Source organism: Phaseolus vulgaris, chromosome 8, assembly GCF_000499845.2.
Source record: "Phaseolus vulgaris cultivar G19833 chromosome 8, P. vulgaris v2.0, whole genome shotgun sequence".
Classification (NCBI taxonomy): Eukaryota; Viridiplantae; Streptophyta; class Magnoliopsida; order Fabales; family Fabaceae; genus Phaseolus; species Phaseolus vulgaris.
The window spans coordinates 33,283,933-33,300,276 of NC_023752.2; the positions used below are offsets into that span (position 1 = coordinate 33,283,933).

At 48.6% G+C, this 16,344-nt stretch overlaps 1 protein-coding gene across 1 annotated transcript; it reads left to right on the plus strand.

Annotated features, from left to right (window-relative positions):
• Positions 1–1,402: 1,402 nt before the first annotated feature.
• LOC137824975 (actin cytoskeleton-regulatory complex protein PAN1-like) lies at positions 1,403–3,375 on the plus strand. Its single transcript, XM_068630649.1, has 2 exons — positions 1,403–1,760; positions 2,537–3,375. Exons 1-2 carry the CDS (start codon positions 1,403–1,405, stop codon positions 3,373–3,375), a joined length of 1,197 nt encoding a protein of 398 aa, XP_068486750.1.
• Positions 3,376–16,344: the final 12,969 nt, after the last annotated feature.

Consider the following 16,344-nt stretch of genomic DNA (forward strand, 5'->3'; position numbering starts at 1 on the left):
TCAAACCTGGATCGACCTCTGCGCCGTGTTAGCCTCCGTCCTTCACCGTGATTCACCTCAAGAACCTGCAAAAGACAGAACGGCGTCGCTGCGGCCGATCACGCTCCGACGCCCAAGTCAGCGACTGAACCACCAAATACTAAGAGAAAACTTAAGAACTCTAAGGAACCGTGCAAAATTCTCTCTCAACGTACTCATGTTCTCGCAAGCGTAAAGAAGTAATCTAAACGTGCGTACCTCAGAAGTTCGTTAGAATCTCTTATATACTTGTGCACCTTCTCTCTCCTGACAGTTACACATCTGGACACGTGGCTCGCATCCAGCTGTACACGTGTCACCATCTGGAGCATCCTTGACTTGGGCGCCACCTCTTACTCTTCAGGCTTTTGGCTAAGTTACTTATGCATGAAACAACTCAGTGCATAGCTTCCTTAGAGCGTGATCTCTTCTGCGTGGCGAGTACGGGTGCCTTCATACACACCTTCCCTGTGGTCTCGCCGGCCGCCTTCATGATCTACTTCTCTTGCTTCACCGTGCTTGTTCAGGTAAGCTGCCTCCCGACCTCATCCTCTGGCTAGCTAGGAAATGACCATCTGACTTCGGCGATCTCTAACCACTAGGTCGTCTGGGTTCGCATCCGGCTACTTCATCTCAACACGAGCCTGGAGCACGCCAACTTAATAATTGGCGACCACACGAGCCCCCCGACTTCCTTCCCTTCTGCCAGCCATGGGCCCTGCTCAACACGCCTACATAATAGCTCACTGCCACGATATCACTTCCGACTACCAGGACGGTACACAAGCCCCCCAGTCTTAAGCGAAGACTTGTCCAGCGAAAAGACTAAAGAAGTCACGTCACTGCCGATCTACGTGGCGCTGGCGCAGAATTCCAAACGTTCGTACTTTCTGCTTTCCTGACGCTCCACCAAACACTTTTCCAATCGCTCGACACGTGGCTTCATCAACGGTCATCTTTAGCTGTCGTTTACGCTTCCAAAAATCGTTTGAAAAACCCTTAAACCCATTTCATTTCTACTGTTCCATCATCTCTTTGCCTTCTCTAACGCTCTGAGCTTCCTCTGCAAACCCACGACGCTCTTCAACTCTCTCAATCCCCAACTCCCTTCAGCGTTTGTCTGATCATCGAAAGGTACTTCTTTTACTTCCCCAGGCGATATTTGCTGCATTTTAACCGATTCGCATCATCCATTAACTGTCTGGTGCATACGCTGTGGGTTGTTTCTTCTTCTTCTCCCTTTTCGCAACTTAGGGCTTCGCCTTCCATTTCTTCCATTACAACGAACTTTCGTTCGTTCGTTTTTCATCCTTCGTTCACAATCAAGTCGACCTCTGCAACCTTCGCTCACCTTTCTTTTCCTTTTTCCTTTGCAGTTCCCGCGATGGCTCGAACAAAGACCACCGCGAATCCTCCTCCTTCGTCACGAAACCCTCCATCCCAAGTGCATAACCCATCGCGAGCACCTGGTGCTCCCTCTTCCCAGGCTGAGAGGCCTGCAACCTCTCGCCCCAACCTTGCTCAGGCTACTCCACCAGTCGCCGGAGGAGCCTCCATCCCTACTCCAGACTACAAGAAACTTTACCCATGGGCCAACTCGGCTCTACTGAAAGAAACTTCTTCAGTAAACTCTGTGCTGGCGGTGCACCGACTAAGGAAAGGGGACCAGTCTGATCTTTCATTTCACAAGGAGCACGACAGCAAAATGGTCGTGCTGCCCTGCCGCCCGGATGAGCCAATCTGTGCTGACGACAAAGCGAGCAACGGCGAGTTGTTCTGCTTTCTCTACGCGACGCTCTTCAAGAAGGTGAAGCTCCGACTTCCCTTTACTCGTTTCGAGCGAGAACTGCTAACCGAGCTCGACATCGCCCCCGCCCAGCTTCACCCTAACAGCTGGGCGTTCGTAAGGGCGTTCCAGATTATGTGCGCACACCTGGGACTGCCAGCGTCGGTGGACGTTTTTCTCTTCCTCTTTGAAGCTAAGAATCCAGGAGACCGCCTCTGGATTAGCTTGAACGGGATCGCTGGGAGATCGATCCTTTCCATCTTTCAGCAATCTTACAAAGATTGGAAGGGAAAATTTGTGAAGGTGTGCGCCAACAACCAAGATCCCTCTCTGCTCGACGGCTTCCCCTTGTACTGGGTGCACAAGGGGAACAAGGACACCAAAGAGAGCTTCAGGAGGCCCAGAAGTCCCGACAACATGGGCGAGTTGGACAGGGACCTCTCTGCCTTTTCTGGAGGAGCGTAGCAGCTGCCAACATAACCTTTCCCACCTCCTCCATAATTTCCTTCGAGTTCTTCGAGGACCAACTCGAAGCTCACATAGGTTAGCGCTTACCTCAACATCTGGGTTTTTGTCTTGTGCTGCATCTCTGTTATTTGTTGTTGGGCGTTCTGCTTGCTACGCACTAGACTTGGTTTTTATTTCTTGCACCATTTGTTTAACTCGTTTGCACATGTACTCAGATACTTTACTTTGTCTTTGAGCTTAATTGTATGCTTTTGCTCTGTGCAGATCTCATGCTGGGCAAAGGCAAGCTAGCTGAATTGAGGGCGCTCGCCCGCACCCATAAATTGGCATCGGGGTCTCAAACCGTGCCAAACTCAGTGGTGGAGATCGCCGCTGCCCAGGGCAGATCGCCCCCCAAAGGCTCGACTCCTCCAGAAGCTCTGCCCGCTCCTCAACGAAAGAAACTCATCTTGAGGAAACCAAAGAGGAAAACTCCTCAAGTGGTCCAAGAAGATGAAGAAGAGGACGATGAGGCAACAGAGGATGGCCTTATCACCAAATGGATAAGGGTGGCGCCTCCTTCACCATCTGTTCCACTTGCCCTTCCAACGCCAACACCACCTTCTCCCCCAGCTCCAACACCAACACCACCTTCTCCCCCAGCTCCAACGTCGCCAGTCCAAGCAGTGCCCTTGGCGGCTGCACTTCCTGCGGTTGAGGCCAACGAGCCCAACTTCATGGAGAACCCTCCGAGCGCCTCCATGCCATTCGTTTCCGCTGGAGGGGGTCCTCTTTCAACTGCCTCAATCGCCGAAGCTGCGCCAGGTGGGGATGAAGGTGCTCATAACTCGCCAATCATCATCACCGAGTCCCCCACGTCACCACCACGCCAAGGAACTCAAATTCAACAACCAATCCAAGAGGGCGGTGGTGAGAGCCAGCACCAGGCTCCTTCAGCGCCTCCACCAACAGCGGTTGCAAACCTTCCCCTTGCGGTCAAAGGTATATGGGGGCCCTTCACAGCTAGGCTTAAAATGATGGCAGAGGACCTCCCCTCTATCATATCAAAGGCTGTGGAGAGCTCTAACAAGAAACTTCAGGACGATATCTCCACCCTCGAATAGGAGAATCGCCTGATAAGAATCGAGGCGGAGAAACTATCCTGCAACCTTATGATGGCAGAGATCGATCATTCGAGAGTGGAGGACGCCATGAGCACTGAGCTGAGGGTGGCGCGTAAGGAGGCCACTAATCTGCGCCAGAAGGTGCACCTCCTAGCTCAAGAGAAAATTGAGCTGGAGAGCAAACTGGTTCCCTAGCGTCTCAAGGTGGCTGACCTGGAGGCATCGATCAAAGCAGATGCAGCCAAGGTAGAGAGCCTTGAGAAGAGGTCAGTAGATCGGGAGGTCCTCTTAGGAAAAGTCGAGAAAGAGAGGGATGACACCGTGGCTGAGCTCGCCGAAGCCAGAAAGGAGAATGAAAAGATCGCTGCAGACCTGGCTCGGGCGCAGGAGGAAAACAGGAAGGTTGCTGAAGACCTCATTCAAGCTTGTGAGAAAACTGAAGAACTAAAGAAACGAGCTGATGAGTTAGAACAGCAAACCGAGGGGCTCAAAAAGCAGAATGAAGAGCTCGAGCTGAGCTCCGCCCAAGTCCTCGCTGCTGGGTTTGACGCCGCCCTGGAGCAATTTGCCTGCCAGTACCCCGATCTGGACCTTTCCATGGTGTCACTCTACAACGAAGTGGTGGATGGGAAGATCGTTCCTTCTGAAGATTAGCTGCTTCCTTCCATCACTTATTCATCTGTTTTTCTCTTGCACAAACTTACTTGTAATAACTTTCCTTTTTTGTATATGTATTTCGAACTGATACCACTTTGTAATGAAGTTTTCTGCTTCTTCATATAATCTCTCTGTTAGCTTTATTTCTTCTTGTACAAATCGCTTGAACGAAATTGACTTAGCAATTCTGTGAGCGCAACTGTTCACTAACTGCTTCAAACTATCAACTTTCGAACGACAGCATTCTAATAACTTGTGAAGTTAAGGCAATCGAGCTTCAGCGTGAAACTATTTACTAAACAGCAAGTTTCAACCCAACTGATAGTTTAAGACATAGTTCACCTGATCTGCTCCATCAAAACGGGCCTTAACTCATGCCATCGCCTAGACTTCTTCTGATCGCCAGAGGGTCTTGGCGATGTATGCTTCCTCCTGCCTTCATAATTTTGGCTATTGTTCCCTCATCTGGGGGTAGAGGCATCTTTCGGATCCTTCTCTACCTCCCTGAGCTTCAGAACGAGGAACCGGGTGGCTGGGCGTTCTCTTCGAACCTACTGTAGCCACCCTCTGAACTTCTTCCACCCTTTACACCATACCTGAACTCGTTCAGGACGAGAAGGATTTTATCTTGCCTGAACTCGCTCGACGGCGAGAAGGTCTTTAGCTCGCCTGGACTCGCTCGACGGCGAGAAGGTCTTTAGCTCGTGCCTCTACATTGCCCCAGGGGCTACATCTTCTCTCCCCCAGAGGCACTGAGGACTTTTTACTGGTGCCTCTACATTGCCCGGGGCTACATCTTCTCTCCCCTGAAAGCACTGAGGACTTTTCACTCTTTCTTGCCTCAGAACGCGCGAGGGCGTTGAGGTCTTTTAACTGGTGCCTCCGATCGCCGAAAGACGATGAGGACTTTTAAAACATTAACTGATGCCGCTAATCGCCGAAAAGTGATAGGGACTTAAAACTTTTTAGAAGGCATGCAACATGATCCGATCGGTCATCGGTAGTCGATGACGTCAACATCAGAGAACCACGTGGACCACTCGCAGGGTGACACGTGGACCAGGTGGCAGAGAGGTAGGGGGACGATTGCCAAGAGAGGTGATCGGTGGTCAGTAACCAAGTTACCACCGACAGATCAGGCGGCAGAGAGGTCGGGGGATAGATCACCCAGAATAGTGATCGGTGGTCAGTAGCCAAGTGACCACCAGCAGACCAGTTCCCAGACTCGCGCCTGGAGGCAGAGCGCGAGTAGCGAATAAACACTGATCAGTCATCGGGTGTATTGTCATCGGGGCCTCGTGTTACACGCAGTTAAACTGGGACTAAGGTTCCCAGCGAGAGCGTTACGCATGGACCTCGCATGAGCACACCTCAAGGAATCATGCACGAGAGTGGCCTGAGGGAACTAGTAAGCCAGTCGGTGATTGGTGATTCCCTCAACCCATTACGTGCGTGTCATCCTGAAGGGTAAGTCGCCTACGCAGAGAGTAACGTTTGGTGAGTGTGCCTAGACCAGCCACACCCGACGTTCTCCTAAGAGTATGCGATTTACCCAGATAAGAGAAGCATCCCAAGTTACTCCGCAAGGGCGTAACTTAGGCAGACAAAGAGAGGCGCTAGAGCCCTTCCAGTAAGTGACACGTGTGTGGTTAGATGTGAGTTGCAGGCCTCCACGTGTCATCATCTGAGAGGGGTGCGGTCCAGACAAAAGAGCACTCCGTACCACTAAAGGTACAGACAGGCGCAGCCAAGCGCAGACAGGCGCAGCCAAGCGCAGACATGCGCAGACTCTCACGCTCCCCATTGCTGATTCTGAAGGTACGCTTTCTCTGAAAAGCATAACAGGGTTCTGACACATGCGAGAAAAGCATAACAGAATTCTGTTATGCCCAGAAGCAGGAAAAGAGAGATAAAAGAGGGAATCAGAGTGAGAGTGTCGGGAGGGAAAAAAGATAGACGAAAAACAGAGTGCAAGTTTTTCTCACACACACATTACTAGTTTCCAGTTTCTGGTGGTTCTGTTGAACTAACTTGATCGTCGGAGTGCAAACGGCCGCTAGAGGCGCCGTCTGTGTATTTTGCAGGTCACATTTTGAAGACATCTGAGAGAAAGTTCAGAAGGTGATTCTTCAAGAGACGCAGTCGCGAAGACAGGGCAGAGAGTGTTACGAAGCGATTCACCCACGTTCAAGTTGCCGGCAGGATCACAACATAACTTCAACTCGCCTTAAATCACATATAAGTGACAAGGTCTTTCTTCAAAACTTTCGGAAAAACAACAAGCATGCAATCTAAAACACTTTAAACTTTGAAAACTCTTCTTTATTGGGTGGCCTCATTAAAAACCCTCCTTAGGGAAAAAAGAGTGCCCCCTTCAAACTGTTTTAACAGAAACATTGCAAAGCTCTTCGTGTTTGTTTTTACTTACAAAGTTTTTAACTGTAATACAACTTGAGGTGCGTGGCGTTCCAAGTGCGAGGAATCGCCCCTCCTTCTAATGTCTCTAAGCGGTAGGCGCCGTTCCCGAGTGCCTCGGTTATCCTGAACGGTCCCGTCCACTTAAGCGACAACTTGTTCTCCATCTCGTACTGGTGGGCCTTCCTCATCACCAGGTCGCCTTCTTTAAACTGTCTTGGCATCACCTTCGAGTTATACCTTCGCTCGATCCTTCTTTTCACTGCCTCAGCCTTTACTCTCGCCTCCTCCCTGACGTCATCCAGCAAATCCAGATTCAGCCTTCTTTCCTCGTTCGAGTCTTCCGCTACAAAATTCTGGAATCTCGGCGAGCTCTCCTGGATTTCCACTGGAATCATTGCGTCGCATCCATAGACCAGGCTAAACAGGGTCTCATGTGTTCCTGACTGCTCAGTGGTGTGGTATGCCCAGACTATACGGGGTACCTCCTCAGCCCACGATCCCTTGGCTTTCTCTAGCCTTCTCTTCAAACCTCTCAGCAATACCCGATTGGCTGACTCTACTTGGCCATTTGTCTGAGGGTGCTCGACGGATGCAAATACTTGTTGAATTCCCACCCCTTCGTACAGCTTCTTCAACAGGTGACTTGCAAACTGAGTCCCGTTATCTGACACCAGGTGCTTGGGCACACCAAACCGGCACACGATGTTCTTCCACACAAAGCTCTCGATTTTGTGTGCGGTGATCTGGGCCACTGGTTCCGCTTCAATCCACTTGGTGAAATATTCAATTGCCACCACCAGGTACTTCATCTGCCTGACCGCCAATGGGAAAGGTCCCAGAATGTCGATCCCCCATGTATGGAACGGCCAAGGGCTGTAAATCGACTTCAACTCCTCGGGAGGCGCCTTGTGCCAATCGGCGTGCTGCTGACATTGCTTGCAACACTGTGTATACTTCTTGCAGTCCTCCCTCATTGTAGGCCAATAGTAACCTGCACGGAGGGTTCTTGCGGCCAGAGCTCGACCCCCGACGTGACTTCCGCATATCCCCTCGTGAAGCTCGGCCATGATTCTTGTACATTTCTCTCCGTGCACCCATTCCAGGAGTGGGTGTGTGAACCCAAACCTATACAACTCGCCATCAATCATTGTGAACTTGCTAGAATTCTTCTTTATCTTTCTAGCCTCCATCGGACCTAGCGGGAGGAGGCCATCCGCCAGGCATCATTGGTACTGTGTTATCCACGTGTCTGGCTCATGCGTAGCGCAGACCTGCGTCATGTTCACCCTCTCTCCTTGACATGCTCTTATTCTCGACGATCTCAAGGTCTCCTGAGTCAGAGACCTGTGACTCCTCGCCGCTTTCTCCGCCGACTTGCTTATTTGGAGAACCAGGTGATCTGCCACAAATGCTCTAGGCGTCTTCAGAGTTTCTTGGATCACCGTCCTCTGCCTACCCCCTTTGCCCGAACTGGCGAGCTTAGCTAGCAAGTCAGCTCGGGCATTCTGCTCTCTGGGCACATGCACCACTTCAAAGGAGACAAAAGAACTCTTCAACTCCTGCACATACTCCACGTAAGCCACCATTTGTGGATCTTTGGCCTGGAACTCGCCTGTTACTTGTCCCGTGACCAGTAGTGAGTCACTCTTAGCCATCAGCACCCTAGCTCCCATCTCCTTAGCCAGCAAGATACCGGCGATCAGCGCCTCATACTCTGCTTGATTGTTGTTGGCTTTGAAGGCGAACCTCAGGGATTGCTCAATCAGCACACCGTTGGGCCCTTCCAAGATGACTCCAGCACCGCTACCCTGCTGGTTTGATGACCCGTCCACCGAGAGCACCCAACGGAAATCATCCCCCTCAACTCGTGCCGCTTCTGAAGAGAGTTCGACCACGAAGTCAGCGAAGATCTGCCCCTTGATCGAACCTCGGGGCTCATACTTGATATCGAACTCCGACAGCTCCACCGCCCACTTCACCATCCTCCCAGCTACATCGGGCTTCTTCAGAACCTTCTGGATGGGCAAGTCGGTCATCACCAGTATTGTAAAACTGTGAAAATAGTGGCGCAACCTCCTCGCCGAAAATACCACAGCCAGCGCGGCTTTCTCCAAGGCCTGATACCTCACCTCCGGGCCCTGCAGGACCTTGCTGAAGAAATAAATAGGGTTCTGAGCCTGGTCCTGGTCTTGGGCGAGCACCGCACTTACCGCCCGCTCAGTTACAACAAAATACAACCTGAGGGGGGTTCCTGCCAGCAGTTTGCACAAAACCGGCAGGCTCGCCAGGTACTCTTTAAGCTTGACGAAGGCCTCTTCACACTCCTTCGTCCAGGCAAACTTGTTGTTTCGTCTCAAACACTGAAAATACGGATGGCCCTTCTCTCCGCTGGCTGATACGAAACGAGACAGGGCAGCCATCCGACCTGTAAGTTGCTGCACATCCTTCACGGTAGCCGGGCTCCTCATCGCCAAGATGGCAGCACACTTATCAGGATTGGCTTTTATCCCTCTTTCAGTCAAGAGAAATCCCAAGAACTTCCCCGCCTCCACGCCAAAAATGCACTTCTCGGGGTTCAGCTTCAATCTGAACTTGGCGATTGTGGTGAACAACTCCTCCAAGTCCGCGACGTGCTTGCTCTTCTCCAGCGAGGTCACGACCATGTCATCTACGTACGCTTGCACATTCCTCCCCAGCATAGGTGCAAGTACTCGATCCATCAACCTCTGGTACGTGGCCCCCGCGTTCTTCAGCCCAAAGGGCATCACCTTGTAGCAGTAGCACGATCTCTCGGTCATGAAGGCGGTCTTCTCTTCATCAATGGGATGCATCTTTATCTGGTTGTACCCCGAGAAGGCGTCCAGGAAACTCAGCAACTTACACCCTGCAGCACTGTCCACCAGGGCGTCTATGCTTGGCAGAGGATACGAATCCTTTGGGCAAGCCTTGTTCAGGTCAGTGAAATCGAGGCACATGCGCCACTTCCCATTGCTTTTCTTCACCAGCACGACATTGGCTAGCCACTCAGGGTACTGGACTTCCCTGATATGGCCTGCAGCGAGGAGCTTCTGGGTTTCGTCCCTGATCGCCTGCCTTCTCTCCTCGTTGAACTTCCTTCTTCTTTGTCACACCGGCCTGACCTGGTTGTCCATTGCTAGATGGTGGCACAAGAAGTCGGGGTCAATTCCCGGCATGTCTGAAGCAGACCATGCGAAAGCATCCAGATGTCGCTCTATCACCTTGGCAATCTGGTCTTGGAGCTCAGCCTCCAAGGATCTTCCCATCTTGAAGACCTTTCCCCCGATCTCCCTTTCGAGCCATTCCTCGACGGGTTTGGGTCTAGCTTCCCTGGTGATCACCGCCCTGGCGATTCCCAGCTCCCTCGCTTCCTCTGGGCGGTTCCTCGCCTCTTCTTCCCGCTCAGCGTTCTCCCCCTCAACATCGGCGTCCATCATGGCGACGTCGCCCCCGGCGGCTACCTCCATCGTCGCACCAACAACTCGCCATTCTGTTGGCTTGGGCTTCACACCGGGAGGCGGCGTCGTTGTGATGTACCTTACTGACCTCTTGTTTTTCAGGCTATTCCCATAGCACTTCTTAGCTTCCTTCTGGTCAGATTTGATGGTGATCACCACCCCTTCCATTGATGGCAACTTCACCTTCATGTGCCTGGTCGAAGGCACAGCTCCTATTCTGTTGAGTGTTGGCCTTCCCAACAGAATGTTATATGCTAAGGGAGCATTCACGACGAGGTACTTGATTTTCTCCGTTCTCGAGCCCGCCTCCTCCGTGAAGGTAGTTCTTAATTCTATATACCCCCTGACCTCCACCTGATCGCCAGCGAAACCATACAAACACCCTCCATAGGGCCTCAGCTGGTCAAGGGGCAACTGCAACTGTGTGAAAGTCGGCCAGAACATCACATCTGCCGAGCTTCCTTGGTCCACCAGAACCCTGTGGACCTTCCTTCCCGCCGTAACAAGCGAGATGACTATGGGATTGTTGTCATGAGGCACAACGTCCCTGAGATCTTCCCTTGTAAACTTGATGTCCACGTCTGGTGAGTGGTCCTCGAACATGTCCACCATCATCACAGACCTCGCATACTTCTTCCTCTGTGACGCGGTGCATCCACCACCCGAGAAACCTCCTGCAATGGTGTGGATCTCTCCGTGAGTAGGCATCTCGTGTTGCTGAGCCTCACCACCTGCTGGCTGGGAGCTCGACGCGCCCCCCGTTCTTCTATCCAGCAAGTAATCGTTTAGGAACCCGCTCTTGACCAGGTCGTCGAGCTGGTATCCTAAAGCCAAACATGAGTCCACAGTGTGGCCAAAGCCCTGGTGGAATTCGCACCAGGCGTCTGGCTTTGGTCCCAACACCTTGTCGCCGACCTTCTCGGGTGCCTTAAGCCTGGCTGCTATATTGGGAATGGCGATCAGGTCCGCCAACCCCATGACAAACTTATGCTTCGGCGGGCGATTGTATTCCCGACGTGCCAGTTGAGGGCACCCTGGGCCCCTGCCCTTGTTCTTCCTTGGATCATAAGGATGGCGAGTCCTTTGATCCCTCTTGGCTACCGCTGTCTCCAGCACCCTCTGTGGGCTGGATCCTGGTCTGTGCACGTGGCCTAGCGGGGGCCACGCTTCCCCTCTTCTCGGCAACCTCACTTTCATCGGCGATGTGGGCCACCGCAAGTCGCCTAACCTCAGCAAACGTGGCGGGGTGAGCCCTGATCAGCGCCTCGCAGAAAGGTCCCGGCAGCACGCCCTTCTTGAAGGCGTAGACCAACATCTCTTCGTCCTTGGCCGGCGAGCGGACCATCTGCGCCCCAAAACGATTCAAGTAGTCCCTGAGGGACTCTCCCTGGTATTGCCTTATGTCGAACAGATCATAAGACACCCTAGGGGGCGCCTTGTTCACTATATACTGCTCGACGAAAAGCTTCAGAAACTGCTGGAAATTGGTTATGTGACCTGTAGGCAGGCTCACAAACCATTCCAGTGCTGTTCCCTGGAGTGTGCTCACAAACATCTTGCAATACACAGCATTCGATCCTCCTGACAGCATCATCTGCGTGTGGAACGTGGTGAGATGTGCCTCAGGATCCTCCACGCCGGTAAAAACAGCCTTCACGGGTACCACACTCGCAGGGATAGGCGTGTCCGTAATCGCCTGAGCGAAAGGCATGGGAAAAACGCAAGGCGGCGTCGACGGCGCGACCTCTTCAGCGACTGGGCGCCCTCGCTGCTCCTGAAGAGCTTGGCGCAATTCCTCAGTCACTCTGCTAAGCTCTTCGTTCCTGGCCTGAGAGGCGACCAGGTCCTCATGCATCTTAGCCTGCTCTATGCGCGAGGCTTCCATGTTCGCCTGCAACGCACGCATGATCTCCACCATTTGTGCCATAATCATGGCGCCTTCAGCAGCAACTGGCCCAACTGGACTTGAGCGGTTGCTTCTCATCTTTCAAATTAAAACTTAACAGATCACAATGAGCGACGAACAACACCTCCTTCAGCAACGATCGATTCAGCGATCAATCGGTCAGAGCTTCGCAAACTCCAAAGAACTTCAAGAACACAACCTCAACAGCGAACCTTCACAGAAACTCACAACTCCACCACAAATCACCGCTTCTTCCACGAAAATCCGAATGAACGGCGAAACTTAGATCTTCACCGATTAAAACTTGCGTAAGCAACGAAAAACCTCACCTCACCGAACAAGAACTCAAACGAACGGTGGAAAACACAAAACTACCGAACAAGGCTTAGATGAACAGCGGAAAATGGTTGCACCAGCACACAACCACACAAAACTGCAGAAACTTCCCAGAACTCACGCTGCGGATGGGGACAGGTTTTACACGGCCCCACGGTGGGCGCCTGATGATCCTGCCTGTTGACCGGGACGCAAGAACCTTGCCTCGTCAAACCTAGATCGACCTCTGCGCCGTGTTAGCCTCCGTCCTTCACCGTGATTCACCTCAAGAACCTGTAAAAGACAGAACGGCGCCGCTGCGGCCGATCACGCTCCGACGCCCAAGTCAGCGACTGAACCACCAAATACTAAGAGAAAACTTAAGAACTCTAAGGAACCGTGCAAAATTCTCTCTCAGCGTACTCAAGTTCTCGCAAGCGTAAAGAAGTAATCTAAACGTGCGTACCTCAGAAGTTCGTTAGAATCTCTTATATACCTGTGCACCTTCTCTCTCCTGACAGTTACACATCTGGACACGTGGCTCGCATCCAGCTGTACACGTGTCACCATCTGGAGCATCCTTGACTTGGGCGCCACCTCTTACTCTTCAGGCTTTTGGCTAAGTTACTTATGCATGAAACAACTCAGTGCATAGCTTCCTTGGAGCGTGATCTCTTCTGCGTGGCGAGTACGGGTGCCTTCATACACACCTTCTTTGTGGTCTCGCCAGCCGCCTTCATGATCTACTTCTCTTGCTTCACTGTGCATGTTCAGGTAAGCTGCCTCCCGACCTCATCCTCTGGCTAGCTAGGAAATGACCATCTGACTTCGGCGATCTCTAACCACTAGGTCGTCTGGGTTCGCATCCGGCGACTTCATCTCAACACGAGCCCGGAGCACGCCAACTTAATAATTGGCGACCACACGAGCCCCCCGACTTCCTTCCCTTCTGCCAGCCATGGGCCCTACTCAACACGCCTACATAATAGCTCGCTGCCACGTCATCACTTCCGACTACCAAGACGGTACACTTATCTAGAGAAGAGTTTATCCATATCCATGGAAAAACCTTTTGTTGTCCTAGGAAGCTCTAAGATAAAATCGAGGTTTATGTCTTCCCAAAGATCATTTGCAAAAGGTAAAGGAGTATAGAGTTCATGAGACATTGCCTTAGGCGTATTTGTAAAACAAGAAATGTATCTAAGGTAATGTCTTTGAACTTCTTTTCTCATGGGCGACAAAAGTTTTCCCTTTAAAAGCTCTAGAGTTTTATCAACTCTATTTTGGCCCATGAGTTCTCCTTTATTCAGAGTTTTTCTTTTATGTGTGAAGGTAGTCTCGTTGATACAACCATTGTTTATGAAAATTTTAATGCTTTGCAAAGGTTGTCTCAATAAGACATGACAAGTTTCTTTAGGTACTACCTCACATAAAAAATTGGTTTGGTAATTACCTATAGATAACTTGACCTTCACTTGGGGATATCTTGGTATATATGTAAAATAATCTATGCAAGCCTCTTTTAAGGATTCTTCTTTTTTTTCTATGCTTGCAAGTGTTCCTTTACAAAAGGTAAGGCTTTGAGGTTGTTCAACAAGACACATATTTTCAAAGGTATTTTTAAATCTTTTGTCTTGTTGAATGACCTTGTGGGAAGGAACACTCTTTTCCCACGCCTTTTGTTTCTCAAGGGTCTTCTCATGCTTTTCTTTTTCTTTTTCTTTTTCTTTAGCTTCCCTTTCGACTTCCTCTCTTTTCTTTTGTATTTTTCTTTCCTTTCTTTCTTTATGGGAAGCAAACAATTTTTCTACCCTCATTTCCCAATCTAGGCAAGCTTCTATACTTTCTTTTCCATGGAAATGTGGTTGGTCCACCCTAACCTCTCTTGGGTTTTCTTGTTCTTTTCTATCTCTTCTATGTCTTCTAGGGGGTGCTTGATAATAATAATTTATTCTAAGGCTTCCCTCCCCAAAAGAATCATGATCTTTAGAGATAGATGCATGAGAAGGTAATTTTTTTAAAATGTGAGACTTTTCATCCTTTGCTTTAGTCAATTTATTAGTTTTAGCCTCATTCTTGCATATCCTTGGAAAGTTGTTTCAAAAGAGATTTCAAGGATTTCACCTCACTTTTAAGAGATTTAGAGGAGTGAGAAGACATGACTAAAACTTTGTGTTTAGAAATGTTTTACTTTTAAGAAAGAGGAGGGAAGCTAATGAAGGTAGTTTTCCAGGTAAGAGAGGTGAGTCACAATGGACTACTTAAATACCAAGTCTTGCCTTAGCCAAAAACTATCCCTCAAGACCTTCACACAAATCTTTCTTTAGGTAAATCACTTGAAACACAATGAGGATGTAGAAATCAAATTTTGAATGCAAGAAAACAATGCAAACTATTTAACAAACAAAACAAATAATCAAAGCTTTAAACAAGACTAAACAAAAGCAATTAACAAAACAATTAACAATTGCTAAGCTAGAAAGTTCTAAACTAGTCGGCCCTAGGTGAGGCTTCTTGGACACTTGGAGCCCTTGAAGACACACTTACCGTCTAATTGCGTAATTAAACAAGTAATTAACAAGAGTTAAGTTGAAAAGAAATTATATGAACTCCCTTTTGTTGATTTTTCTATTTGCACTTCTTTTTGTTGTCTCTTCTTGGTTGGGCCTTCCAATGTATGTGGTTATTTAGAAGGTGTTTGTTTCTGCCCCTTGCCTTTGTTCCTCTTGGAATTAGGTAATTAATTCTTCAATCCAGCACCTATTAAGCAAACTAGACTCCCCTCAAGTCAAATCCCACTCAATCAAGTACCAATTGATAATTAATCCACCACCAAGCTTAGAGGTCAAAGAATTAAAGCAAGAAACAAATTAATTTGAAAAACAGTACCACACAAAAGGAATTAAATGTGACAACTAGAAAGAGTTCCAATGAAATTAGACAAGCAAATAAAAAGGTACTCAAAGAAAGGATGGCACACAAAATGGAACCTATAGAATAGCACTAGATTTGATTTCAAAATCAAAAAACAGCACCACTGAAATAATTGTTGTGGTCCAGAGAGCGTGATTTTAACTGATTTATGTTGAGCTGGCCTTTTAATATTTGCTTCTGAAAATTTATATGCAAACAAATCAAGATCTCAACTAAATTCTGGCGTTGGTTTCACTCCAAACGCATAAACCATTTTTTTTAATAAATTTTCTAAAATCAGTGTTCAGTTACGCCAGTTGTAGCGCCAGATTTGCACACTGTTTTTATAATATTTATCATTTTTTTTCTATTTGTTTTTTTGAACTGATTCTTTTTTTGTCTTTTCCTTAACACCTCAATCTTGCAAAATCCAGAGGATCAGAAATTTCTTATGTGGGAAAATAATTTTCTTAAGCAAAACTGGGGATTCTGTAAATCTGGAAAAAAAAACAACAAGATATACCAAAAGAAAAACACAATGGAATTGGTGAAATGGAATTTGTGTAGATCTAAACACAAATATGAACTCAAGCTAAAAATAAAAGGCACCAAAGGATAAAAAACACAGCAGATTCAAATCAAACATTTATACCAAAATCGAGAAACAAATAAGCCAAACAAAGTACTACTATGATTTGATGACATTTTTGGAAGAAACATGACTAGACAAAACACATATAGATTCAGAAATTAAAAGACTCAAATGAACACAATATGAACCAATTAAAATTGCAATAAGGACTCAAATACCTAAAATAAAACAACAACACAAACTATATGGAATCCTACCAAAAATTGCACAAAGATTGCTCAAGAACAATTGAACAAGATGCACCGATTGAAATTTTCAAACAGCACACCAATTCAAGGCAAAAATTAAAAAAACAGCAAGACAATATGGAATATGAAGAACAACACGGATTAAAGAAGAACTCAAAAGAAAATGACCAAGAAATACTCATCTTTGAAGAACCTTTGCTCTGATACCAAATGATGGCATTCTCAAGGAGCTCTTCTTGGATGTTCGGTAATATGGTGCGGAAGCTCAATGTAGGAGATGGGCAAGGTCCTCCTAGGAGTTGTGGTGACCTTGAAGGTGCATGAAGAATGTGGAAAGAGGGGAGGTTCGGTCAGCCCCTTGATAGATGGTGAAAGAAGATTAAAACCTAGAAACTAGGCAATGAGCAAAGTATGGCACTAAATGGGCAGCATAACATTACTCAA